At 47.8% G+C, this 27,852-nt stretch overlaps 2 protein-coding genes across 6 annotated transcripts in view; one reads left to right on the top strand and one right to left on the bottom strand.

The window, feature by feature from the left end:
• The window catches only part of LRFN4 (leucine rich repeat and fibronectin type III domain containing 4), a 41,762-nt gene extending 39,838 nt beyond the window's left edge, over positions 1 to 1,924 (top strand). Inside the window, exon 3 of the mRNA XM_069644788.1 lies at positions 224 to 1,924. Within this exon, the coding sequence (XP_069500889.1) occupies positions 224 to 1,058 (835 nt within the window). The 3' untranslated portion in view covers positions 1,059 to 1,924. The remainder of the gene's footprint in view (positions 1 to 223) is intronic.
• Positions 1 to 27,852, bottom strand: part of PC (pyruvate carboxylase) — a 2,561,538-nt gene that overhangs the window by 373,839 nt on the left and 2,159,847 nt on the right. The gene's annotated exons all lie outside the window — the stretch shown is intronic.

Here is a 27,852-nt window from a genome sequence, read left to right as displayed (position 1 = left end):
TCATATATAAATACATAAAAGCACGGGCATGAAGACAACGTGGGAACATGATTAAAGGTGGTTGATTAAACGCTAAAAGCTAATTAGCTAAAATGATCACCAATGTGTAGACGGGGAGATATCAGGCAACTAGATGAAGCAGAATTATTTTTAGACATATGTTTACAAATGAAGACGTATTTCTTGGTGGTAAACACAACTTTCTCCATTTTCTCCTTTACAGAATCCTCCCACCAACTAGCAAGCACTTTGTTTTGAAGCACCTGGTATCTGGGGTGGACTACGACCTCTGTATCCTGGCCATCTTCGACGATGTGGCCACCTCCCTGGCTGCCACCAAGTCCCTGGGCTGTGTCCAATTCTCCACACAGGAAGACTACCCAGACTGCCACTCTCTTCATGTCCACTTCCTGGGTGGCACGCTGACTGTCATCATTGGTGGGATCATCGTGGTAACTCTGCTAGTCTTTACTGTGGTAATGATGGTCAAGTACAAGATCTGCAGTAGTGCCCATTCCAGCATCCCCAAAGTCACAGTCTACTCACAGACCAATGGCAGCCAGCTGGTGCCCAACGGCATGCTCCTTCAGCGTGGGGGACAGGGCAATGCCAAGTGTTCTGGCCATAATGTTGCAAAGGCGCATGGATGTCAGGCACCAGAGAAGGAATGCGAGGGTGCACACTGCAGTGAAGTTTCCTATGGTTCAAAACCTCAGCGGAAGAGGGCAAGGACCCGGCACCGGCCCGAGGCCGAGGGGGCTGTGGACAGACGCACACATCCTGGCTGCAAGACTCAAAGGGTGGAGCATCTGACCTGGGATTTGAACACTGGCTCTGGGCAGGAGGAATACATGGGAATTCCCAAAACAAAACGGAGCTGTTCTTTGGACATGGGTGACATCTCCACGACCACGTGCTACAGTTACGCCAAAAGACTAAGTGTTATATGGACTAAGAGGAGCCAATCCGTACACGGGCTGCTTATGCAGTGCGATGGGGACCTGAAGGGCAAGGCACTATACCCCAGCACAGACGAGCTTGAGGAGAGCGTGGTGTAAGAAGTCTCTGGGGAGCAAACAGCCTATTGCCTGGATTTGGGCCGTTAAAGGAGACGGAGCTGGCGGGAAAAGGGTCAGGTTTGGTCCAACCTCCAGAGCCGAGGTGGGCGAGGAGATAGCAGCGTTAGCCAATGCTTTGGCCTTTGTATGTGTGAAGGGGGCAACTTGCACCTCTGGTTCTGCACCTCAGCTCATGCTCTGCATTATCACATTGTACTGAGGCCGGTTTCTTCCACTCCAACATGATGGGTTCTATCCAAGAAGATCAGGAGTGACCGAAAGGAATGGCTGCAGAGGGATTTCTCATGCAGAGGAGAGATCGTCAAGTCAGGCTTCCATTGTCATGCAGGAAGGGGATTGAAAGAGCAACACGCAAGGCGTGCAGCAATATCAAATAAACAACGTCGAACATTATGAGCAGCAAACACAATATAGATGGGCAAAGACTTGAGTTATGGTATTTAAGCAAAACGAGGGGCTCAACAGCTTCAAAACAGGAGTGGCTGGACATGGCAAGAAATAACATACAAAATGTTATCAGTCCGTTTTTTGCTTTTATTTCAGGACAATTTAATCCCATTTTTGTTAGGGCATTCTTATTTTTGGTACCATGCTGGCAGTGCCAGCCTCTTTCCAACACCCCTCAGCGCACTCCGCCACACCCATAAAAGTCTGGCTCTTCTTTACTAGGGTTGGATAGCCAAGGTTTGTTCTTGCACAGCTGGACGTGGTGAAGAGGTTTCTTTCAGGTGAAGAACACAAAAAGTGAATAAATATATATTGTTTTTCTATGATTTGCCAAAAAACGAAAAAATAAAGTCATTAATGTTACCATGATTGCGAATTAAACAAAATGTGAAATTCTAGCCAGGGAGTGTAGTCTACTTGCTTCCCTTGTGTAAATAGATGTGTAGATTTTTACGCCAGTTATCGGTTGCTCACTTTCCCAATGTGCCTTGGAAGGCAAAGCCCAGTGTAAACACACATGGCACGAAGAACAAGCACTGATACAACCAACAGACCTGGTACAGCACAGAATGACAGAAGGGCGGCGTTGGCAGAAGAGTGGAGATGAAGAGGCGGACTCCTGTTCAGAATAGGAACCACTAGGGAGGCAGGGGAATGGCCAGAGTGGGGGTACAGCCAGAGAAAGGGCTGGGGATATGTTGTGCCCAGAGTGCGAAGGGCAGGAGCAGAGTACCCACACGAGCTGCGACCTCTTCCGGTTGATGGGGGGAGGAGGCGATGTTCCTGGCCTGTGTTGAAGTTGCTGAATGGTTTGGGTGGTTTGGGAATGTTCCAGGAGAAGGAACACCCCTGAATCCTTGTGTAGGCCAGACAAGGTCTTCCCCCATTCCCAGCCGGACCAACAATGGGCCTAAAACAACAAGGTTGTTGAATGAGGAGAGGGGGCAGGAATTAGATAGAGAAGGGCAACATCCAATGAGTTAGAGGGCATTGGGTGCACACTGCCAACCACCCGACTGTGTAAGGAGAAGCACAGTAGAACCACTGAGAAATGTGCCTTCTTTGGGCCTGCTTGAAAAGCAAGAGTGATATTGGTTGGAATATCGTTCGCTGCACTTATTAAAACGGAACATTGTAAAGCGTGCCGCTTAATCCACAGCCACTCTAAAAAGACTCCGGCAGACACTTTCTGAAAGGAAATGTAAGTGTTCGGGGTGGAGGGAACACATTTTCTTGTGTCGGAGGTGGTTGGTTCTCAACATTTCAGAAAAAAGGAGAGTTTTTGGGTTCCTCAAAACATTTGGCTAAAGTGAATTTCAATTGAAGGCTTTCTTTGAAAAATAGCACCTAGGAGGGGCCATAAAAGTAGCATTTTTTAGCACATGCAGTGCAGCAGGTCGTGTCCCCTCCACCCCTTAACCACTCCGGCACCTGTTCAAGAGGGGGCACATCCAGCAAGGGCTGTGCAATGAACTTCCTTCTTACATACTGTACGTTTTGCTCTTAGCTGAGACACCAACCTTGGACCAATAACCAGTCCCTACGCTTTATGTGTGCGTTTACGTCTGCTACTTGGTGTGTACGTGAAGGTGTGAGACAAGTTTGTCCCAAGATCACACTGTGGGGCCGTAGAAACGTAGGGAGTAGGCAATGGAATCTGAATATCATTTTTCATGCACGCATAATCACCTGTGGAAGAGAGTCAGTGGCATAGGTCTCAAAGGGAGTTGGAGACTATTTCAGTCGGAAGGTCTACACACATTTTCTGGCAGTGGGCTTCATTTGCAACTGAAGTTGAGGCACAGCTGCTCCAAAGCACTGTGCAAATAAGCTGTTACGTGCACAACACACCTATCTTTGTTATGTTGACCTGGCAATGTGAATGCAATTTGAGGGGGAGGGGGGAGTTATCAGCCTGTCCCAAGTTGGTCTCAACCCATGAGGACCGGCCTCCAGTCATCTCCTGTACCACTTGATGGGCCTCCATTTTAGAGGCTGGACTCTTAATACCTGGTTACAAGATATGTACAAGACAGGTTGAGCCTGTGACCCCCACTGATCAGACGTTCCAAGGAACACTGCACCAGCCATTCCCCATCCCCACCCCTGGTCTTATAAATGCAGGGAAAGAACACAGGACTTGCTTGTAGGTGGGTTTATTTATTCAAAGAAGGGAGTGCCAGAAGAAAGGGGGTACCCACAATGTGCGCCAACAGCTCTCACTCAAAGATTAGACTGTAAAGCAGAGGTCTGCAACCTTTGGATCGCCAGACTTTTGGACCTACATATTCAATCAGCCATTGCCAGCATAGCCAATGGTGAGTTAATGGGAGTGGTAGGGGTAGTCCAAACCATCTGGACAGCCAAAGATTGCAGACACCTGCTCTAGAGTAGTATAGGAAGTAGGATTGTTTTGGGCCACTATCCGTGTTCAATGGAGCCTTTGCCCGGTTTCACATGGCCAGGGGAACACAACTACTGCCACTGGAATAACGTTAAAGGGTTATATTATAGAAAAGCAAAACATAACACTATTGCATGAAAAGCGTATCAGGATGGCAGTAACAAAGGTTTTTGGAAAATGTAGCCCTTAAAAGCAGAATTATATGTGAAGGTCGATAAAAGGAATACAGGAGGTTCCAGACAGGAGGGCTTCTGCATAGTGATTTCTAGAGCTAAGCTCTTATTCTGTCTTCTGTGGATCACGAGGTCGCTCCACCTCCCTCGGTAATCTAGGGCTTCCTCCCTTAGCCATGTGCCTCAAAGGTCCTCCCCTTATTGGGGCTCTCCTTCTCTGTTACGTATTCCTTTCTTCCATGGCTGGAGGCTCTTCCCCTTCTTTTACACATCCCCTCTCCTGGGCATCAAAGTCACTCTCCATCTCACTCCCTTCACTGTAGCAGACCCCACTTTTGAGACCATAGGGCTTAAGAGAAGTCTTAACGGCTTGCCACCATTTTGGATTTATTTCAGTTTGTTGCCTGTGCTCGAGTTTGTGTGTTGTCTGCTGCTCTGGCTCCTGCCTTGCCTCCTGGGTGTCCCTATGTACAGACGTTTTTTGTGGGTTTCTGGTGTTTAAAAGGCTACCAACAAGGGACAGGAAAACCTCTGGTAAGATCCCACCTGTGCAAAATCGTTTTTGTCTTTGGAGTGGTGGATGGAATTACTTCTCTCCTTAAATGCTGCAGGGGAGGGAGAAAACAGGTCTTCACAAACACTGCTCCTGGGAGGGTGGAGTTTGGGATAACTTCGGCTTTTTTCTTGTTGGCTAAGCATTTCCTCTGGATGTTCTAGTGTTTCCCCACACAATCTCGCTTTCTGACTATCTCAGACATTGCAGAATCTACTACAAGTTTGGGAGATGCAGTCTGGAGTACTCTTTCTTTGGGACTAGGTGTTTCTTATCTAGTTATTCTCTCATGGGGTTCGGGAATAGTTATCGGCTGGTACTGCTTGTCCTACTCTCAGGTGGGCCGTGGCTGGATGCAATGTGGACACTGACTGCCACACGAGTGATTTCATGCAGCAAGTGCTTAAAACTGTGTCTCAGTGTTGGAAGCAGAATTTTGCGAAGGACCTGGGTATTTGGATTTTCGGTTCCATCGAACGTGTGAGTTAATTAAAGTACATTTTTCATACTTAAATTAGAAACATGCATTGGGTTGATCACAGATTTAATCTTAATGTTACTATCCTCCAAGTACACTTTTCTCCCATTAGGGTCGCACTTGTAGGGCGTATGCAACAGATTAGTTTTGTTTCTCTTCTCAGCCATTCTTTGGCAGATCTGTCCAGCTTGCTCCCAAGTGCCCCAATCACTGCACATGGGTACACGGTTTTAGACCGCTGCCAAATCCGGATCCTTGCTGGAACTCAAATAAATGGTCCCGGCGAAGGAGTGGAATCAACAATGTGAAGTCAGAAAATTCACAAACTTACGCCCGTTATTAATATTTTTATGTAGGCCTGTTAAATGAACAGTGGTATCTTTTCAATCATCCAATGTTGTTAAGCATCCTATTAATATATGTACGCATAAGGGTTTCTTGACAATTTGGTTGAGAAGGGGGGGGAGAGGGCTAGTGGGGAGAAAAAAAAGGGGCGCAAAGGAGGGAGGCAGGGGGAGAATATATTCAGATTGTATCATTTGACTTTGTATAGGTTTTATTTGTACAGCGCCCCACAGCCTTTGGGCCAGGGGTACGCTTTAAACATATACAAATAAATGAAAAATTCGGTCTCTTTCACCTCCACTTTCCCTACCTACATCTCTTTTTCCTAGCCGTTTCCCCATCCCTTTTTCTTCTCCTCTTAACATATTCCTTTTGGAGTTTTGCGCCTTTTTATTTTGGCCAGGTGGGGCTTTAGCGGGCTCCTTTAATGTTATCGCTCTTTAGGTTGTTGGCCTTTGGAGCTGCTACCCATACAATCGTCCAACAGAATAACCGATTCAGCTGCAATATCCAAAATAGATGCTACGTTTCAGGACGTACATTAAACGGTGGGTGTGATCTAGAGCAGCAGTGCAATCAGTTGATAAGAAAGGGGGTCCAGAATGCATGAACATGCCTGGTTTCCATCTGCACCCTTTAGGGATGGCATTGCGCTTCTGGCTTTTCCAAGAATTTTCCAAGAAGAGAGATTGCTATTAGATATGTGTGCAACTTGGTAGGCAGAGGCTGGCCTCGCTCGGCCTATGTCAGTAGTAGTCTTCACTTCTTGATACTACTCCGATGCATCTTCCATTAATGGCCAATAGGTTTGCTGCCCAGCTTTGAAAGGTGGATTCAGATGTAGAGACCCCTTTTCTCTAAAGACCTCCTGCGCCGTATGTCTGGTGAGTTAGAGTGCATGCTTCACCTTCCCCACCAATTAAGCGCTGTGGAAAGGTCCCGTTACTTCATTGCATTTGAAACTGAGTCCGTCTGATTTTTGGCGATACGTTGTTGTGATGAAGGCACAACACCTCAAACCCAAACTTACCGCCAGCTGTAAAATAACCTTCAAGGAGCACTGTGTAGAAAATCTGCTCACTTTATTGTATAGCGGGGATGGCATTCATGCCCGTGTTATAAAATGAGGCAAGAATCAAGATCTATTAAATCAAAATGATGGCTGTTCCCATTATGGCTCAAAATATTATCTAATGCTTGGCAACCTGTCCCCATCAGTTTGCTTAAAAACGTCTGCTTTTTATTTAAGGGTAGGTGAAACCAATTAAAGGACTGGTAAATTCATGTTGCCCGCGTGTTGGCCCACTTGCCATGCTTCACCTTTGCATTCTGTCTCTCCGCCCCTGCTTTTCTCACTCTCAAAGCCATCGGAATTTTCAACATCAAATCTTTAAATGAAACAAAGCACAATTCCAAGATAAAACACGTCTCCAATCATTATCCCTCCAGATAGGCTATCACTACACAAAAACAGACGCGTTTCCAAAGCTGCCCTGAACTCGATCAATTCAGGAAGGGAGTTCCAGGATCGAGGAGCAGGCGAAGAGAAGGCCTGAGCGGAGAAGCAAGCACATATCAGTATCAGGTGCAAATCCTTAGCACGCCTAGAGAACCCGAACCAACAGAAATACTCCACTTCTTTGCCAAATAGGATGGTTTAGTCAGACCCAAATTTTAACCAGTGGGCACAATAGATCAGGAGCCAGTGAAAAGAGACTAAATGAGTAATATGCCCCAACTCCTGCGTGCTGGAACTAAGAGCAGCTGCATGTAGTGCGGCCTCGAGAGGGACTAAGGTAGAAACAGGAAAACCCAACAGGTACACTTCCACCATCTAAGTGAGAAAGAAGTAGGGCTCCGTCTCAGGAAGGAATGAAGAATGCCATTCTATAAAGCAAAGATAACTTTAAATCAAGATTAAGCAAGACATGAAATAAAACCCTTAAAATTCAGTTATGAATGTTCAGTAAAACCAAGTGATTGAACAGAAGATACCAAGGAAGGAGGGCAGTGTAGCAAATTAATCCGAATAAAAAGGAGTTGGTGGGTGTGGGAGGAAGAAGAAACTGTCTTTCAAGGATTCAACTTAAGATGAACCTTGACATCCATCCTATACATCAGCTCTCCCAAAGGTTCAGTATTAATTTTAAACATCATGAGTAGTGGGCTTGAACTCTAAGGGATGCTGCACTGCAGTAGTAAGGGGTCAGACCGGGCAGAACCTAACTCTGCAAACTGTGCACAATCTGAAAAACAGGAGGAAAACCACGCTAGAACGGAACCACTCAAAGGGGCAACCCCACCATTAAAAAAGCAATACCCAAATAACGTACTCCCAGATCTGCAGATCAGTGTATCATTTTGAGAGGGAGTGTGCAGCATCTGTGTGCAGACCGTATCTTTGATAAGTGGGCAAGGTCCGCTTTCAGAAGGGTGGACTTCTGACAGAAATCCTTTACACTCGGATTACAAAACACAGGAAGTGGATATTTGGATTGCCAACATTTGGAACATTCTCCCTCAATGTCAACCCTCAAAATAATGTAGGCCTTCAAACAAACTAAGTGCTATACAATGTTAAGAGAGGAGTGTCACAAATATGCTGGGCAAACACCATCAGACATGAATAAGGATTTAGACATAGGTTCTTTATTCGGAATTCAACATAAATGGAAAGGGACTTATCTTACAGGCAGTGCTATATAGAAACTGAAACGACCAAAGAGGGGAGTCTCCCTGTTAATCTTGCCCTTTCCCTAGGTGTCTGTGCCATGCCTGCTTTTCTAAATCAATCCGTCTCCGGTCTGGATGGTGTGTTATTAAAAAGTCTTCCAGAATTACCCTGCTGGACATTTTGTAGCTAATGCATCGGGTTCTCGTACACCTAGGACCCTCTAAACATTTTCTCTGTCAAATGGGTACATCACGTTACCTCTTAGGAACACTCTGTTTGCCCATTTTCTTTAAGGAGAGCGGAATCAAATACGAGACAAGTACACAAATCAGTTCTTTCTTTTTGTCCACAAAGTTTGTCCTCAGATACAAACAGGAAATGGTCTCCGGCCAGGCCTCTCTCCAGTGTCATTCAGTCTTTGGCACAGAGCTGCTCCGATTAATGAAGTCCTGGTGAGTGTGTGACTCTTCAAGTGCTTTCACCAAGGTATCTTAGACACTGTTCTTGGAGCTTGAGGCTTTTTGAAAATAGATTTCAAAAAGTCTCCATAAAATGAGGTGGGGCAGGAGTGCAAGTGCTCAACACACGAGGCCCATCTTTGCTGAGCAGATGCTCACTTGTGCATGTGGGCCTGGAACTAGGCCTGGTCACTAACACTCTAGCTGGCTGCCACTAAACCTAGTCCTTCCGCCACATGCTTGATGACCCTCCTACTTCCTCAAGACCATGGATAGCCTTCTGACCTCCTTGGCACTTCCCAAGGTCATCCTTGCTGGTTTCTGGCTTCTTTTCTCTTCCTCATGGCCACTTCTCTTTCCTCATTTCATGTTTTACCTCTCCACTTGACTAATGCGAACCTCATTTCTGCTCTCGCCTCTTCTCCTTGATTTTCACCCCCATGCAACCTTCTGCTTTCTCTCCTCCTCCAAATTGCACCTCTCACGCCTTCTGAACTCCCCCCCCATCCTGCCCTCCACCACTTCACTGCTCTCGCTTCCCTTACTCTAAACACGCACATTTTTTCTCTTTTTCTCCCTGAGCCTATGCCCTCCCCCTGGTCTTGGTTTTACTCCATACGTGGCACCTGTGGAGCATAACAGGGTCTCGCTAGGGATTGGCTAGCCGATAAATTCAGGTGTCTGAAATGCACTTCTTTGGCATTGCCGGGCAGTACGGGCCAAGCCTATATCAGGTTGGTCTGACATGTTGGTTTCTACATTCTCGACAATGCCCACAACTTCATGCAAGTCAGGACCTGGGGGAAGAGTTTGAAGGGCTTCACTCTGATCCGCGTACAGTTGGGATGTCTGTGGAGATAATCACTGAAGCCACTATGGTTATGTTGGAAGTTTGCAGGATGACAATGTAGCGTGTGTTTATGAAAATAGCCTGTGGGGTTGATATTTATACCTATTAAGGTGCCTCTGAAAGGGCTGCTGGCCTAATGTGATGATCCCCAGTCAGCCCACCCCTGCCCCCTTCTGTGGGGAAGACATGGGGTTGCGGGAGGAGGAACTTGCCCCCCCCTCTCAAGTCGACCCCATGCTGGCACCTAGGGTTCGAGAGGGGGCATCATGACAGGGGATGAAGGATCTAAGAAAGTGAGCGAGGATATAAGAAAGCAATGGTAGAAGAAACGGAGAATGAAAGAGGGATGGAAGAGGGACAGACAACGTTGGGCGATTGCTGCTTGTATAGCACTTTAACTTGCCCAAAGCCAGCCTCAAAATATTGGAGAGGTGCAATGCAAAGGAGCGAGCAAGGGAAGTAGCAGAGAGCAAAGTTAGGAAGAGGTGGGGTCGATGCTGATAGTCTAGAATGAAAGTAAGAAAGTTATTCAAACAGAGTTTGGAAGCAAGCCACTTAGTGTGCACTTTCCAACACTTCGGTCATACCATCTTCCCAGAGATGCCGCACCCACTCTCAAATTGACACATTTACCTGCAGATCCCCGGATTAAACCATAATTACAGTCACCCTGAGATACCCCTCCATGGGATGATTAGCGCAACGCAACTATCTGGATCTTTAAAAAAAAAATGCATCTTCCCTTGAGAAAGTGACCAGTCTACTTGGGAAGGTAGGTGAGATCGGAACTCTAGATGGCAAAAAAAGGAAATAAATAATCGACTTTTACTCTCACTATACATGCCCTGGTGAAGCCTCTACAGGCAACACACTGTAGCTATGACCCACAGTTATGGAACCAGGACTATTGTAATTAAACTTGACCTCTGAATAGATCTACCAACACTACTGACTACCTCATTTTTCAACCTTTTAACCACAATGGACATGTGTACCGATGACTCCGACCACCTTCTCTCACAGCATTGCAAATCAGATGGCTTACTAAACCTGTAACATCAGGTTTCCAGTCTCCCGAAAGACTCTGCAGCAATATAGAAAGTCTACTGAACCTCACAATACATACGTTCTGTGAAAGAATTCTGATCAGTCACTTTTCCCTCCTCCTTTGCACACACAAGGAAATATTTTCAAAGATGGGTTAACCTTAATTAGTCAAATAACATCAACACTGCAGAGCCCACCCGCAATAATGTTACTGGGGGCCCCAGATGAGAACATCTCAAACAAATGGGAGGGCATTCTTCTCTCCACAGCAATGGGCCTGATAAAACGTGACATTGCGCAGAAATGGGGAGCCCCGGAGTGCCCGACAGTGGCTCTGTGGTCCAACGAAATGGACATCTGTGCGATGAAAGAACTCAGAATTTATACAGCACGAGGATGCCCGGCAAAGGCCACAAAAATCTGGGGAAAGTGGGAAGTACGTGTGACCTGAGATCGCTCTGAGGGATGGGAGAGCGGAAGGCGCAGGAACACAACATGGAAATGGCAAAGAACTTATTGCTGGACAGGTGATGTACAGAGTGGCAAGAGACGAACAGATCGACGATCGACCCGGCAAAGGGAGGCGGAGGGTGGGCGGAAACAGTTGGTATGTTGTATGAATGTTCAAAAAACTTTCAATAAAATGTTATTAAAAAAAATAAACACTGCAGAGCCCAAAGATGGTTCCACCTTTTGGGCACCCACTGCCTCTGGCGTCAGGACAAAAACCGGGGGTTTGCCTAGGTGTCAGTGGGACACTGTAGGGGTTTACACATCTTGATTTGGCCTCCAAACCTAAGGTAATATATGATTTGGAGTAAGGATAGCTACATTGTGACAAAATTCACGTGGCCTTCTTTGACTAGTTCTCAGCGTTATGATGCTATCTCTGTAGTAGCATGTTTCATGCTTTGAGACTCTTCAACAGGGATTGTATGAACACCACAAGAGGGGGAATCTGCAAGGTGGTTCAGTTTACTCCTGTTTGGAACTTTGCCATCTACTTAAATTTGCTGCACCATGGGCTTACGCCAATCAGGGGCTGCGTACAAGTTGCTGCTTAATGGATAGGCCTCGTGAGAGGAACACACGTAGGTCTTTGCCTGAAAGAATCACTTCTGGTGAAGGCAACTGCACATGGATAAGGAAGCACCGGGGCATGAAGCTGGTGTACACTGGGTCTGGGGCATGGGCGCATGCATGTGCCTGGACGGGGAGCAGATGAGAGCCTGGGGCTAACGCATTAAACCTCGAAGTGGAAATTGGCCTGCGGAGTAGAGGGATGGATCTGGGTCAAGGGCTGGAACGTAAGGCAATGTGGCGGTGTGCAGCACACTTCTTCCACCTAAGTGGCCTCTTGGAACCTGGCTTTGGTTGGCGGGAGAGTGATGCAGAACCTGGGCTGTTGATGGGCACAGAAGTAGTCTAGACTTACGAGCTGGTTTAATGCCGCCTGGATGTGGTATTTGAGTGTGTGGTTCATTTGGTAGAGAACCCAAGAGGAATTAGCTACAAATGCTTGGACATCGGTGGAGCCGCTGGTCTGGGAGGACAAAGAGGAGAGGGGGTATGTGGGCCATGCTGTGTGTTTAATGTTGCTCTGCAGTAGTTAATGTGGCTGAAATAGTTCTAGAAATAACGTCCTCCTTACTAATGAAAGGTGCCAAAGCTGATGTTCACAGACACTCCCATGTGGCAGCGTGGGCACTGGTGGAAGAACTCCAACCGTGTGAGAGGTGATTTAGGGGGTGGTTCTAGAAAGCTTGCCATCTCCCGCACACAGAGCAGGGGTGCGAGTGGCAGCGTTGCAGTGGCGTCAAGGACCAGGGAGCATCTCGCAGCAGTGGCGGAGGGATGCAGACGCTCCACTGGATATTTACACTGAGCTGGGCGGGCCCTCAGGTTGCGCCTGGAGAATGAGCGCATGCTTTGAATTTAGACATAGATTTCTTCTGAACTCCTTCCAGATTGTCAAAGTCATCTTTGTCCCGCAATGCAATGCGGACTTGCAGGCCTGCTGTTAACGGAGATGCTTGGAAGGGCTCTGAAGAGCATCCCTTTGCTGCTGGTTACCAGCGGTGCTCCTCTGACTGCACTAAATAAGCATTCCCCATCAGGCCCACTGTTTGCCAATGGGTGTGTACTATTGATGAGCGTGCATAGCTAAGAACGCCCTAACAGTTAAAATCTCAAAAACTGTGCTACAGGGCTGCTCTCTGGGGGTTCTCAGCCGGGCACAGCAGGCACCACCCATTTGCTACTTGCAGATGGAGCAACCTCCCCATCTTCCTACATGGAGACCCGGGTAATCATGTAAGCGTAAAGGTCATTGCCTAAAGTGTTTTCAGCACTGTGCCCTAGTGGGATGAGTCAACTGCACAATGACTGCTGGAAAGTGCACACTGGGAGCCGGAGGAGTGGGGGCACGGACTGGAACAGCATTACTGAACTGCACGAAGGAAGGAAGACGTGCTCATGGTGTTGATACACTTTCTGTGCCATTGGTGGTGAGGTACAGAAAGCTTCTGGGCCAGAGTTTTGGGACATACACCCCATCCCCACCCCTCCTCCTCACCCCCCACGCGACCCTCAGGGCCTACTATCTGGGCAGCTACAATGGAGGATGGCAAATGGCTCTGCCATCTAAGAGTGACATTATTTCCTGGAGGACTCTGGTGTACATACTGTAGCCAGGCCAACCTCCCATTATAGTTCAAGCAGCATAAGCCATACACTACATCTGATGGCTTATGCCATTTGTCTAAAATCAGTCCTCGTCCATCTGTAGAGGATAAAGAGAAAACTGGGTACACGTCTTTACAAAGGACATGTGACAGGGTTCTTTTTTCTGCTTCCAGCACCTCACTGCACACTCCCAAATTCATCTGGTCTGATGGTGTGATGAGGCAGATCTTCCGAGGGCGAATACATCTCGCAGTGACACACAAAAAATCCCCCCTCAGGAGCTCCAAGGCCTCAGGGAATGGGACACAGCTACTCTTTCAAGCGAAGCCTGTAAATGTAAAAAGGAAGGATCCAAGCGCCCTGTGTTCAGACCTAGCTTCTGGACATAGAAAAATAGGCTTGCTTTAAAGCCCACAAAGGGAAAGCTTTTCTGCAACTTGGACAATAGGATTGCTACATGTAGGCCTGTGCCACACGCGGAATCACTATCAAGTTCTCCCTCTGCGAGGAAAGAAAACAAACACAAAGTTAAAAGGTATTGAGCACTGTGCTTCCGCTCTGGCAAATGGAGATTAAATGTTGCAATGTTGTACCCTCAAAGCGTTGAAGAAACTAAAGTAACCAAAGCTTCCCCAGACAAAATAACATTGAAACTATGGCTGACCATTACATAGCTTTCGGCCATCCCCCTGAAAGATGACCACACCAGGAGCACATGGGCCCAATCAGGGAATAAGCACAACCCTTCGCACACAATGCAGGCTATTCCCTGAATGAAGCCCAACCTAAGGGATGAGCAACAGTCCTTTAAAACTCATCCGTCCCAGCCACAGTTCGTCTGTCCTGGGAGATGCCAGCTCAGGCTGATGTTGCAGCAAACCAGTGGACACGCGGGAGCCGGTAGGGCGGCGGGGGGGGTGGGTGGGTATGGCCAGACGCCATCATCTGACTCCAGGAAGTCTGTCTATGCCCGAGAGGGCCCGCTTCAAAGTGCAATGGCAAAGTGCATTAGAGTCAAGCCCTGGTGAAAGGTAAGAGTGCAGAAGCTTGGGAGATTAAAAAAATAAGAGGGTCTTGGAGGCGAAGGGTACAAGATTGGTGAGGGAAACAAGATGAGCAAGATATTGGGACAGAAGGAAGACCTGAAGAATATAGAAAAGAGCAAGGGGATTGGTTGGGAGCAGAGAGAGAAGGGTACCAGCTACCAGAGGGGGAAGAGGGGAAGCCATTTGTGGAACAGGAGAATGTGGAAAAGCAAGATTTGGAAGAACTAGGGATTGAGGGGATTGTGTGAAAGCAGATTGAAAAAGGTATTGGCTTGGAAGGAGAACCAAGGGGTACCATCTGGGAAGTGTATGTGAGGGGGGCAGAAGGAAGACCAGAAGACCTGAAGTATACAAAACAGACAGAGGCAATTACTTGGAAATAGCACGAGAAGGATACCAGCTTGAAAAGAGGTTCTAGTAGTCTCATCCGGTAATCAGAAAAGCAAGCAGAACGGGAAGGGATATGAGGTTTTGAAGGAGCAGGAAAAAATGCTTATGAAGAAAGAAATTACCAGTTCATAAAGAGAGAAAGGTTACCACGTTGGAGAGGGAAGCAAGAACTTCCAGTGGAGAAGGAAGAGAAGATGGCAAAGTGAGGTTAAGCCAGATAGAGAGGACAGTGGAGAGAGACCAGACTGTAGTTGAAGAAGCAGACAGATGGAGAGGCTACAGGGGAGAGGCCTAGGTAGAGAGAGACCAGTCGGGTGTGGGGGATGGAGGGCAGGAGGAGGAGGGGCCTAGTGTTAAGAGGGGATAGAGAGTCCAGAATGGCAGAATGACCACGTTGATCCAGGGGAGAGTCACAGTGGGTGAAGGTTTGAAATTGACACTACGCCAGGGGAGAGAAAAGACTAGGAAAGAGACCTAGAAGGCAAATGTATGGCAGATCACTGTAACACCTCTCTGGCTGAGAGCAATACAGCTGTAGAACAAGACTAATGACAGGACAAAAAGCGAACAGGAGGAGAAAGGCAGCATCCTTACGGGAGGAGAGGAGGCAAGGTCCTTCAGAGACTTGTGCAAAATACAGTTGGACACTAAAGGACATTTAGTTGAATTTTAAGATTTTGTTTATAACAGTGTGGGATTTCTGCTGGACTTTTGGAACAGACATTCCACAGAGGAACCGGTTTGGCACAAGAGAGAAAACTTATTCATCTGGATGTTTTGGTTAGGAAATTCCTAACCCAAATGATCACTTGAGGAACAGACTTTTGGAAGCAACAGTGCACCGTTTTCGTTAAGTCACTGTCAACCTGACCCCTGTTACTATTTTCTTTGACAAGCACCATGACACTTTGCTGAGCGTTTCTATTAATAAAACCACTAAAATATATCCTTATTCATCCATCTCCATTTCTGAGAACGTAAGTGACAAGTTGGCAAATCCACACTCCAACAGAGAGGTTATTTGATTAAAAGACCTTGTGGTTTTTCTCCCGTTTGTAACCTTGAAAATCATCCAACACCCCAGATATATTCTCACCTGCCTCCACTTCCCAAATGCATCCTCTTGCAACAGACTGCGCTGAATGGGAGAACTCTCCCCTAAGGGCTGTGGCAGGCAGGCCTTAGTATGTATACAGGTCTACTTTAATTAACAGAACTCCATTTTACTTCTTACTCCCATCAGCTACAACTGACACCAATCCATCTCCCTTGAGTCCAACCGCCCCATATCATTTGCTTTCATCACAGCACACCGCAAGTCTACACTAGCCTCCCTACTCTTTCATGCATCTACACCCAGTGGTCTACCACCTTATTGTGTCTATTGGAAAAGCATGAATGCCATTCCTTCCATACCCTCAGTGTTGTTATCTATATGTGTTTTGCTGGGCGAGTACAAAATCAAATCTAGGATTGGTGGCTTTATTGAAACGAAGTAGACAACTCTTGTCTGTTCCCTACCATGAGGATGGGAGGACTAAATGTTTGTCCAGCACAAATATTTAACCATTGATTTTTGATGTAAAGCAGGGCTGGTAACTACCCTCTGCTTCACAGGCAAGTTTTATTTCATCCACCTATGCCATAACAGAATGATGGGAAGAGGAAGGAAAGGGGATTATGGATTATGACTACAGTAGTCACTACAATAGGTAATTTCTTTCTTATTCCTATGCCCTTCTCATTGCCTCCATATCTATGGGAAGATACCCTAATCGAATAAACCTAGAGGATGATTAGACGTTAACGTAGTCAAACCCCAAAAGGTTTGTTACAACAGCCTGACCAAACTAGACATCAGCTGGAGAGCAGACTCTCATAAAGTACTGCTTGCGGAACATGTATGACTAGGCCCAAGCACTAGTCTAAGCAATCATACTGCAGGGGACGTGTCTTTAAAGCCTTCCTTTACTGTGACTGAGTGAGGATGTAGATAATTGGGAAGAGGAAGCTTTTGCAATGAGTGGCTTTCTGTGCTACAAGAAGCAGCCCTGGGGGTGATGGTAGCTTTGGAAGCCTGCTTAACCTGAGAGAAGCTTCCTTTGGCCATAAAGAGCCTGGCAGATCAACATATTTATTTAGCCCTACCCAGGTCAAGGTCTTAGATTACTGAAGCTGTGAAGAGCATCATCCACATCGGAGGATGGATTTTGGAAGAAGGTGAAAAGGGAGATCGCTTGGTTGAAGTAGAGACCCTAGAAAACCTCAAGAATCAAGCCGTGGGTGGGTATGCAGCACCACCTTGTCCTTTTGGAACACAGTGAAAGGCTTAAGAGACAAAACAGTCTGAAGTTAACTGACTTCAGAGAGCCAGACCCATATCAAGAAACTCCATTTTTCAGGACACCAATCTGACCAAAGATGTTGACCATGGATTCAAAGGGTATATATGCATCATGGATGGAAGGACCAGATTCAAATACAAAGAGGACACAGGGGTGTTGAGAGCAGAGTAAATGTGGGACCATTCCTCAAAGTGTCCCTTACCAGAATGTAACAGTAAAAAGACATCCAAGTTCCTATAAAGCTTGCAGGGATGAAAGGAAATTATGGTACAAGTCGATTGGGATTCTCTACTAGCCGGGTCCAAAATGAAAGAAAGGACGTTGTGCAACTTAGAAGTCAGCAGGTTGAAACAACATGGTCCATTTACTTCGGATATCAGCCATGGTAGAGCCTTTCCTTGCTTGCTTGAGTTCCAAATTGACTGCCGCCTGCCCAAATTATTAGGATGAGCTTTGGGAACCACGCCACAGAGCTTAGTGATTGAGGGGTGCGGTGAGTATTACAACACCTTTTCTGAAACAGCAGATGGATTCTTCATGGTAGTTGGACTAGAGGGACAGATGCCAGAGTCATGATGTCCACAAAATAGAATATGGCAAGCCACGTGAGAGATCAGGATAATGGAGCACCAAGTTGTTGTCTGAAAGTTAACTGTCTAGATTTTTTACCACCCCTCTGAAGAGATCTACTTTGGAGTCCCCAAGCGACCCAGTACACTTGCTCAAAATAAGATGAAGGGTGGACATTTGGAGTTAAGGAATGTTGCAAACATGTTCACTTGAAGAAACCAACTTCCAGGAAGACGACCCAAAGGGCATCCCGCTTAAGTTCCCACTCATGGTTAAAGGTCCACAGACGGATGTGGATGTCTGCCTGCATATAGAGTTCTTCCAGAAGGTGGCAAGCTTGTAGCAGGATTCGGTGCAGTAAGGTTGATTGCCAAATGGCTAATGCTAGCATGAACAGCGGACAAGACCACCTCCCTGTTTGAGTAGGTAAAATATGGCAATTGTGTTGTGACAAATCAACTTCCTGGGCACCAGAGGTCCAGGGATGAATATTGGTTTCTAAACCATCAATCAGCCCCACACCTCTAGTACACCAGAAGGGAATAGTTTCTTACCTGTAACTCCATTTCTCCAGCATTGGTATCTTTCATGGATTCACATGCCCCTCGGTACACATATATAGCCTTTTCCTATAGGAAAACTTCCGACACTTTTGTGTCCTATCTACGTCCTTTTAGGACCCGCCTACGCATGCTCCGTAGGCCGTCCCAGTATAAGAGGCCCGCCCCCGCGGCTCCCCTTCAGATTTCGGCCCCTCCAAAGTAGGAAGGGTTAAACCTATCAATCAAATACATTGCATTCCGGGGAGGTTGGCGGGCGCATGTGAATCCATGAAAGATACCAATGCTGGAGAAATGGAGTTACAGGTAAGAAACTATTCCCTTCTCCAGCATTGGATCTTTCATGGATTCACATGCTTAGAATAGATTGTATAGCAGTAACACTTGAGACAGCGGTGAGAATGTAATGTGATATACCCTCACCACACTACACAATGCATATGTACAGTAGGAATAAGTTAACTCATATAACCTTACCCACAGAAAGTATACTGTCATCAAAAGGGTAGAAAAACAGATTCTCCACGGCGTGGAGCTTACCTTACTGAAAAAGCGCAGGACAGCTCTTCCCATCTGCACCTTGTCCGCCTGCTGCCTGGCAAGGCAGTAGTGGCGGGTAAACGTGTGGGGCACTGACCATGCCGCAGCTTGGCATATGTCCGTCAGCGGAATTCCTGCCCATAAAGCTGCTGAGGAGGACATTGATCTTGTAGAATGGGCTCTAGGATATCCTTGCAGTGGCCTTCCGGCCTTGGAGTGACAAAAAGCAATCGTCGATGAGACCCATCGATCCAATCCCTGTTTAGAGATTGCTTTTCCTCTCGTCGACGGACCATATGCGATGAACAGTTGTCGAGTAGACCTGAGTTCCTGTGTACGATGTAGGTAAAATTTCAGAGCCCTCTTAACGTCCAGGGTATGAAGAGCTTTTTCCGCTGTCGCTGATGGTGTGGCGAAGAAAGTAGGGAGAACAATGGACGAGTGTTTGTGATACACTGTCGGAACTTTAGGGATGAACGTAGGATTAGTTGCCAGGACCACTTTGTCCTTAAAGAATCTTAGGTATGGCGGGTCTACGACCAGCGCTTGCACTTCCAAGATTCTCCTAGCTGATGTGATAGCAATCAAGAATGCCAACTTCCACGAAATGAATTTTATGTCGGACGTGGCCATAGGCTCAAAAGGCGGTTTCATTAAGCCTGCCAACACTGTGTTGAGACTCCAAGTTGGGGGGAAACGTTTTACCGGGGGAAAAACTCAAAATAAACCCCTCATGAAGTGTTTCACAAGTCTGTCGCTAAATAGAGGAGACGACTGCCTCTTCCTCGTGAACCTTGAGATGGCCGCCAGGTGCACCTTTATCGATGTGAAGGATAACCCCCTCTCCGCCAAGAGGAGCAGGTAAGGTAGAACTTGTTCCGGCGTCACCGACAACGGTTGTAGGCCTTGTTGTCCTCTACACCATTCACAGAACCTCAGCCAGTTATAGGAGTAAGATTTGTTTGTAGAAGGGGCTCGAGCCGCCTGCAGAATTTTTTGACAATCCTCTGAAACGTCTAAAGCACCGAATTCCGAAAAGTCAGAAGCAATGCTGTAAGGTTGAGACTGTTCGGGTCGTGATGCCACACTGCGCCTTTGACCCGGGATAGTAGGTTCGGGACTCTCGGAAACGCTATGGGATGTTCCAGCGACAGGTGAAGCAGGTCGGAGAACCACGGTTGTCTTGGCCAGTATGGTGCCACTAGAATTACCCGGCAATTGTATCTGCGTATCCACTGTATTGTCCTCCGTATGAGAGGGAACGGGGGAAAAGCATAAAGGAACATGTCCGTCCATGGGAAGGAGAATGCCTCCCCCATGGAACCCTCTTGAGGCCATCTGCTTGCGAATTGCTCGCATTTCTTGTTGTCTTTGGTCGCGAAGGCGTCCAGAGGGGGGTGACCCAATTTCTCGAACACTTTCATCAGGTGAACTGTGTCCATTTCCCACTCGTGTATCTGGGCCATGCTTCTGCTGAGGGAGTCTGCTTGGGAGTTCCTCACTCCTGGGAGGTGGTGAGCCACGATGGAAATTTCGTGCTTTAATGCCCAATGCCATGTTTTCTGGGCTTCTATGGAAAGAGTTCTTATTCGCGTCCCTCCTTGTTTCCTCAGATAAAACATGGCCGTTGTATTGTCGGTCAGTATTCGTACTCGCGAACCCTTGATGTGTGGTAGGAATGCCTTCAAGGCCCATCGTACTGCTCTGAGCTCTAACACGTTTATGTGTAGGAGTGACTCCGTTGGAGACCAGCGACCTTGCGTTTGGAGAGCACCCATGTGAGCTCCCCATCCGGTTAGGGAAGCATCCGTGACTATGGTTCGCTGAAACTCTGGTTCCTGTGGGGGTACACCGTTGTTCAGATTGTGGAAACTCTGCCACCACTGAAGGGTCCGAAGCAGCTTGTCGTCGATGGTTATCTTGTCTGACCACGATCCTTGAGCCTGCGTCCATAGGTCCCCGAGGAATTCCTGGACTGGCCTCATGAATAGGCGACAGTTTTCCACCAGATGGATGCAGGATGCCATGGCCCCTAGGACCGAAACGTATTTTCTCACTGAGAGCCTGGTGTTTCGCCGTAGTCGGCTTGCTTGCTGATTGAGTCTCGAGGTTCTGTCGAGAGAAGGTTTCACTAGCCCTAACTGGGTCTCAAACTGTGCCCCCAGGAATACCAGCGTTCGCGATGGCCGCAGAGAGGATTTTTCGAAGTTTATGGCGAATCCCAGCTGTTGTAGAAGCTGCATGGTGGCTTGTAAACTTGTGTTGGTCGACGCTGGGGAGGATCCCCTTACAAGCCAGTCGTCGAGGTATGGGTATACATGGTGGCCTTGCTTCCTTAGCCAGGCCGCTACTGGAGCCAGGCATTTCGTGAACGTTCTGGGGGAGGTCTTGAGCCCAAAGGGAAGAACCGTGAACTGGTAGTGAGTCCGCCCTATTACAAATCTCAGAAATTTCCTGTGTTTCCGACACATTGGAATATGGAAGTACGCGTCCTGTAAATCCAGGGACGCTAGAAAATCCCCCTCTTGAACGGCACGGATCACTTCCTGCAGAGTGAGCATCTTGAATTTTAGGCTCTTTAAAGACTTGTTGAGATCGCATAAGTCTAAAATGGGACGCCATTTGCCGTTCGGCTTTTTTACGACGAAATATCTTGAGTAGACTCCTTGACCTCTCTGTGACGTTGGAACTAATTCTATCACGCCCTTTGCTAACATGAGTGTTACCTCTTGTTGCAGTATCCTCAGATGGGAATGAGCGGTGAACGCAGGTGGAATGTGCGGAGGGCTGTATTTGAATTGTAGAGTGTCCGTTTCTTATAGTGTCCAGCACCCATTGATCCATCGTTATCCGTTCCCATTCGTTGACATATGCTGACACTCTTCCCCCCAAGAACGGTGTGTTGTATGTCACTGCTGATCCTTATTTTGCTTGTCTCTCGACGACGACGGATATGATGGTCTTTTCCTGGACGTCTGGAAGTTACGGCGTCGGTTTGCCGTTTGGGAAGCACGTCTGTATTCCTGGGAGGGGTAAGCCGATCTGCCAAAGGATCTGTCCCCAGACGCAGAGAATCTGCCCCTCTAAAGGGACGAAAAGACTTGTAGCTTCGGCCACTCTGGAGGGCACCCAATGAACGTGCCGTGTCCGAGTCCTCTTTCATTCCCTTTAGGGCTTCGTCCACCTTCTCACCGAAAAGAAGGTCTCCCTCAAAGGGCATATCTAAAACTTTGTATTGTACCTCTGGCCTGAAGTAGGTACACTTAAGCCATGACCGTCGTCGTAATACGATCCCATTATTGACTTGCTTGAAGCCTGACTCAGCGAGGTCCACCGCGATGTTTATTGCGCGATTTGAGGCTTCCTCACCCTCTCTGACAAGTAACATCGCTGCCTTCCTATGCTCTTCCGGAAGATGATCAAGCAACGGAGCTAGCCTGTGCCACATCTCCCTGTCGTATCTGGCTACAATCGCAGAGAGTTTGCGGCCTTGACTGTGGTTGCTCCCACGGATATCACTTTTTTGCCAAAGGCATCCTGGCGTCTCGCTTCGTTTTCAGGCGGAGTAGTGCACTTGTGCTGGGCCTTCGCCTTCCTCGCCGCTGCCGCCGACACCACCGAGTCTGCCGTTGGTTGGGAGGATAAACACTTGGGGGTAGACTCTGGAGCCTTCAACTTTTTCTCGAGGCGTCCTTTCACTGCCGGCTCTGAAAAAGGGTGACACATTGTCTGCAACCCCTCCTTCCACACGTGGTCTAGTATTGGTATTGAGAACACAGACCTCCTTCTCTTACCCATGTGGTCGAACAAAAAACAGTCCTTTTTCTGTTCTTCCTGGGACAAACCAAATTCTTTGCACGCCTTCTCCATCATAGAATCGAATGATGCAATGTCGTCCGGAGGGGACGGGTGAGCTGGGCTTCTAGGGGTTTCCAACTCCACCTCTGACTCCCAGGTTGGATCCCTGGAGGGGGAAGATGAGATATCCGACATGGCTCCCCTGTCAGACTTCGAATCTGGCAGCTCACCTTCCTCTTGAGCCAGTGCTGAGATTGGCGTGCGTAGGTGCGTCGGTGGACGGGACGGGCCCGGCTCATCGACGGGTGACTGTGGCAGGTTTGCCTGAGGTAGTCTCTGGTCCAACGACTGTAGCAAGGACTGAAGCGTGGACAGAATTTCCAACGACAAAACCGATTGAGGATTGAGAAGAGGGGCAGATACCGGTATACCGGATCCCCTCGTCGACGACTTGTCAGCCACTCGTAGCCCTAGGTATGCTGGGCCAGCTATTCTCTCGTTCTCATCCTCCGAGGACAGCGACACAGCCTGTTCTTGCAGTAAAGTATCCGGGGGGGATCGGATCAAAAACTTCAGGCCTCCAGGCCTCCTGTAGAACCCCCGTCGACGAGGCCATCGTCGCCGCCGTTGTCGGTGGGACGGTGGACGCCACCTGCGTTAGTGGCAGGGTGGAGGCCGATGACTGGACCGCCGTCGACGACGGTGACTTAGCAGGTGGTTTAGGCGGTCCCGCCTTTTCCACACTTGGCCTGCTTTTACTCGACTCTCGACTTGTGGTCGATCTATGATGATCGCCGAGGAGGATTTCCTTTCCTTTTCATGCTTTTTCGAAGAAGATGATTTCTTTGACGAGGAGTCTCTAGCTGAGTGACTCCCAGATGACTCTTTTTCCGTCGGTCGAGATTTCTTCGCCGGTGGTTCCGACGAGGTAGCACGGTGTGAAGTTTTCGCCGATTGTGTGGAGCCTACCTCCGAAGGGGGGTATGCCCCCGCTCCATCATTCAGCCATGCCACCAGCCGCCGACTCCGGTCTTTGAGGGTTTTTTGAGAAAACCCTTTGCATATGTCGCAGTTATCAGCCGCACGTCGCGCATGGATGGAACAGCGCTTTTCCTGACATGGAGGAAATTTTTTCTAACTCCAACTCCAGGTATACAACCTTGTACAAAATAGTAAGACAACGCGAGGAGATCCCACTACTTTGGAGACGGTTGAAATCTGAAGGAGAGCCGCGGGGACGGGCCTCTTATACTGGGAAGGCCTACGGAGCATGCGTAGGCGGGTCCTAAAAGGACATAGATAGGACACAAAAGTGTCGGAAGTTTTCCTATAGGAAAAGGCTATATATGTGTACCGAGGGGTCCCAGTCTGACGACGGGGAATATTCTAAGCATGTGAACCCATGAAAGATCCAATGCTGGAGAAGGGATCCAAACAGATTGGAACACAAGTCAATTATAAACCTCCTTGTCCAATTTTGGTATTTTGGATGGAACATCAGGCTCATCTCTGCAAGGTCGTGGATTGTTGATTAGTTGCAACACAGCGAAAATACCCTATAATAAAAGGGACTGTCCAGTCAAGGTTGTATATAAATATCTACTTTATTATTGTTACAACAAACAGTTCTAGCACACTACAAAATACAACCCACACTGTAAAGGAACACAAAGGACAGAGTTTCACGAAGGAAAGGGAAGCACTCTGGATACTGACAGGAGGGTAGTCAATAACACAATCAGTCTTAACTGTTGGTTTCAGAACTAAGGGAGCAAGGGGTCTTAAATGTCACTAGGGGCCTTCGGAGAAGGCCCATGGGGACAGAACCACAATGCACCTGGTGCTTGAGATGTTATTGATGCTCGACAGCATCAAGTCGGTTCCAGGACGCTTTGCAGCTCCTGCGATAGAGTTCAAGACGGGAGACAGTTGCAGTTATTAGGTGGCAGGCAGTTCGGCCAGCGAGGCTGGACGGATGGCTGCAGGCTAACCTACACGGCTGCTCGGGGGTCAAGAATCATTGTCTGTGCTGGTTGACAGATCTGGAACACTTGTCGAGGCCTATCGGACCGCTTTAGTGACTGCAGTGTGACAACAGTCAGTGGTGCAGCCGGTCCAGGTTCAAGGGTTCAACTGCCTCGAAAAGGTCCTTAATAGATGGATATTGGTTGATGCTTGTGTTGTCTACCTCCTAGCTTCTTCGTAGGGCTTGTGACATCGTTTCAATTCAGACAGCCCAAAGCTGACGGGAGTGTGTGCAGGCAACAGCCTTGTCCTTTGTTCAGAGACTCTCTGGCACTTCCCACCTAGGAAGTTTGCTGGCAGAACCTAGCAGGGCTTGCTGTGTGCTGGCTGGCTACTGGTTCTGGAGCTGCTGGACGGGTCCTCAGAGTCTGCTATCTCTCTGTGTTCCCTGGGAAATGTTTAGGGGAGGAATATTGCTTCCCTCTTGGAAATCCTGGCCTTCCATCATTGGCAGAAGATGTAAGGCTGACTGTACCTTCAGCCAGGGTCCAAATGAGTCCTTACTCCTTTCGAAGTCGTCGCATTATCTGCTAAGTGAGGGGTTCAGCCATCTTTTGAAGCCAAACGGGCCCCAATGATTGGTGCAGGTTAAGCCTACTTTAATGAACCAATCATATGTCTCCACCAACAATCTTCAGTCATGCGTGAGGTCAGAACGAGAGTGCTCTGCAACAGGAAAGGTATGGGGTGACAACATACACTCCTAAATTCTACCCATCTTTCTGTCTGTGGTAGTTCAAAGTGTCTCTCTGGTTAACTGGACCCACTGAAAGGGGTCCGCTCTGCAGGGGTTGCCTACGGTAATAGTGGATCCAGACATGCCACACACTGCCTTTCATACCAAGAGGTGGCAACTACCATCAAGTTGACACATTGCATACCAAAGAGTTGTTAGTTCTGCCTTCCTCTTGTCCGTCCTGAGACCAAGACCCTTAACAGGATGGCTTTAATTATTTCACATTAGTATGCACTGCCACCAGCCGAAATAGACAATAGGGAGGCAGATCCATGAGGCCCTTGATATTTTAACTAGGCTGCCCATGGCAAGAGGAAGGTGTGCCCCATTCTTGAGCTGTTTTGATGTACCCGTGGCTGTCAGATTCCAGCTGAACATGACGGGAGGATGGCGCCTGTAGGTTGTGTCCTCCCGGAGCACATGTGACTATGCGTTTGTGCAGTGAGCAGGGACAATGTGGGCAGAATGGCCTCACACATTTTCGGAGGTTGATCTCCCATCATTCATTTTTATTGCCAAAAAATGAAAAAAGCAAGCGCACACTCCCCTTGCGGATGGTCGAATTCCTCACAGGTGTTGTCCGTGAGAACTACACCAGCTTTAATTTCTTTGCTGGGGAGGAAAGCTTGGAGGGCTTCAAAAAGTGCTATTAACACCAGCACATTTATGTTTTTCTCTCTGAAGGGGACCAGAGATCATTGACTTGGAGATCACCCATCGTCATAACCTCACTCCAGCAGGGGACAGTATGTTGTGACCACATACAACAGGGCTAAAAAGAAGACCCCCACATTAGAGGCATAGTCTGCTTGCTCCATTAGCTCCTGGGGGAGAGGGAGTACGCCGAGTGGGGACCGGAGGCAGGAGGCTTCCTACGGCTTTACAGAGATGCAATTTCAACCTCAACTTCTGAACCTTGAAAACAATCTAAAGTTCCACTCGGGGAACATGACGTTTTCCATGGCTGGCATCTACAGAGACTTGGATATTTCTTGGAAGTGTCGCCAATTCTATCTGGACAATAGGGAGACAGAAAGGAGGAGGGTGCGAGGGGGAGGTAACAACCTTTAAAGGCAACTGACCAGGCGCACAGGTCAGAGGAGCTGGCTCTCACCGTCCGTGTTTAAGGAAATTCTACTCCCCCTGCTCCAGAGCCCCCATTGGGGTTTCATGGGGCCAAACCTGCAAGCCATTCTTTAGAGAAAGAAGGGCCATTAAGAAACCTTTGTGGAGAGTGCACCGTTGATTCCTGTGCTGTGTGCATGAGACCCGTCACGCTGTTTGGGTAGTATTTACGGAAAACTGTGAAAACCCCCAAAAGAGGGGTCATGCAATGATTGACGTTGGGTTTGGAGAGTGCGATATAGAGAGGGCACATTTACCAGTTCTTTCGTATGTAAACTCCTTCAACCTTTACGTGCTGCCAGTCTGAGTATGGCTGTCTTTTTGGTGCAGTGAGCGAGAACCCGTGAAAAGCGACAATGAAAAGATCCAGGAAAGTAAGCTGTCTGGTCCTCCTGCTGGCACCTGACTGGTGCGAGAAAACATGTCTAAAAGATTATCGGGGATGTGTCAAAAAGGAGAGAAAAAAATGCAGAGGCAGGACTAATCATATGAAAATACATAAGGCAACACAAAGAATCTCACACCTGTCGTGTGACAAGGCAAGTGAGTCAGAGCAGGAAGTGTGAAAAACCGAGGAGAAGGGTGGGTAAACTGCCTAAAAATAGACCCGCAGAAAAGCAGAAAAAGTGCAACCACTGAGGAATTTGAACTGTGGATTGCTTCGTCAAAAAACATCGTGAAATTCTGTGACTAAGTGTGGTTCAGTTTTATTGTAGATTGTGAAGAAGCTGTTCCTGCATGCCGGGGATGCCTAGCAACATGAATCCTAGATGCTCTGCCGCTGCTGCCTGCGTTTAGATGCTTGCTGACAGCAAGAACTAGCCCAGTCAACTCTTGGGACAGACACTTCAGTTAGACCGCGATCAGGCCCACAAAGCCTGGTAGCTACCACGATTTCCAAGATGATTATGTGTTATTTACATAGAACATATTTACATACAATATCACCAAACCAAGGTTGGGACTCAACAACCTCGGAAGGATGAAGGGCTCAGTTGGTCTTTCCGGGATTCGAACCCGCAGGTCATACACAGATGCAGCAGCGAGCACTGATCCCGCTGAGCTATCATACCGGCTCTCTGGTGCCGACACTTCAGTTAGAGCACGAGCAGGTCCACAATGGCTGGTAGGCACCACTCTATTTTGCTGATTTAGAATCACATAGCAACGGATAATTGGTTCCAGACGTTAAAAATTACCTTTCGCAGTTTATTTGCAGGAAAGGGTCTACCACGAGAATGCACATTTAAACAGGAACTGGATCACAATAACAATCTGACTAAGAATGCGAAGAATAAGCAACTACTTCATCCTTAATGAACTTAGCAAAGGGCACCTCAAGACTAGGGGTGCGTGAAATTCTTGCCCACGAAACGTGCAGAATCCACACTGGAATCTGCTTCAGGCCATTCTGCGAAACCGGTACCAATGCCACAGAAATTTTTCCCGGTTTTATGCAGTTTCTCGGAGCGTGGTGTGTCGTTGCCGGGTTAGTTTCGTGTGGGGCGACGAGAAACTTTGCAC

This window comes from Ambystoma mexicanum, chromosome 2p, assembly GCF_040938575.1.
Source record: "Ambystoma mexicanum isolate Mex_15411 chromosome 2p, UKY_AmexF1_1, whole genome shotgun sequence".
Lineage (NCBI taxonomy): Eukaryota > Metazoa > Chordata > Amphibia > Caudata > Ambystomatidae > Ambystoma > Ambystoma mexicanum.
This window is presented reverse-complemented; position numbering and strand designations above follow the sequence as displayed.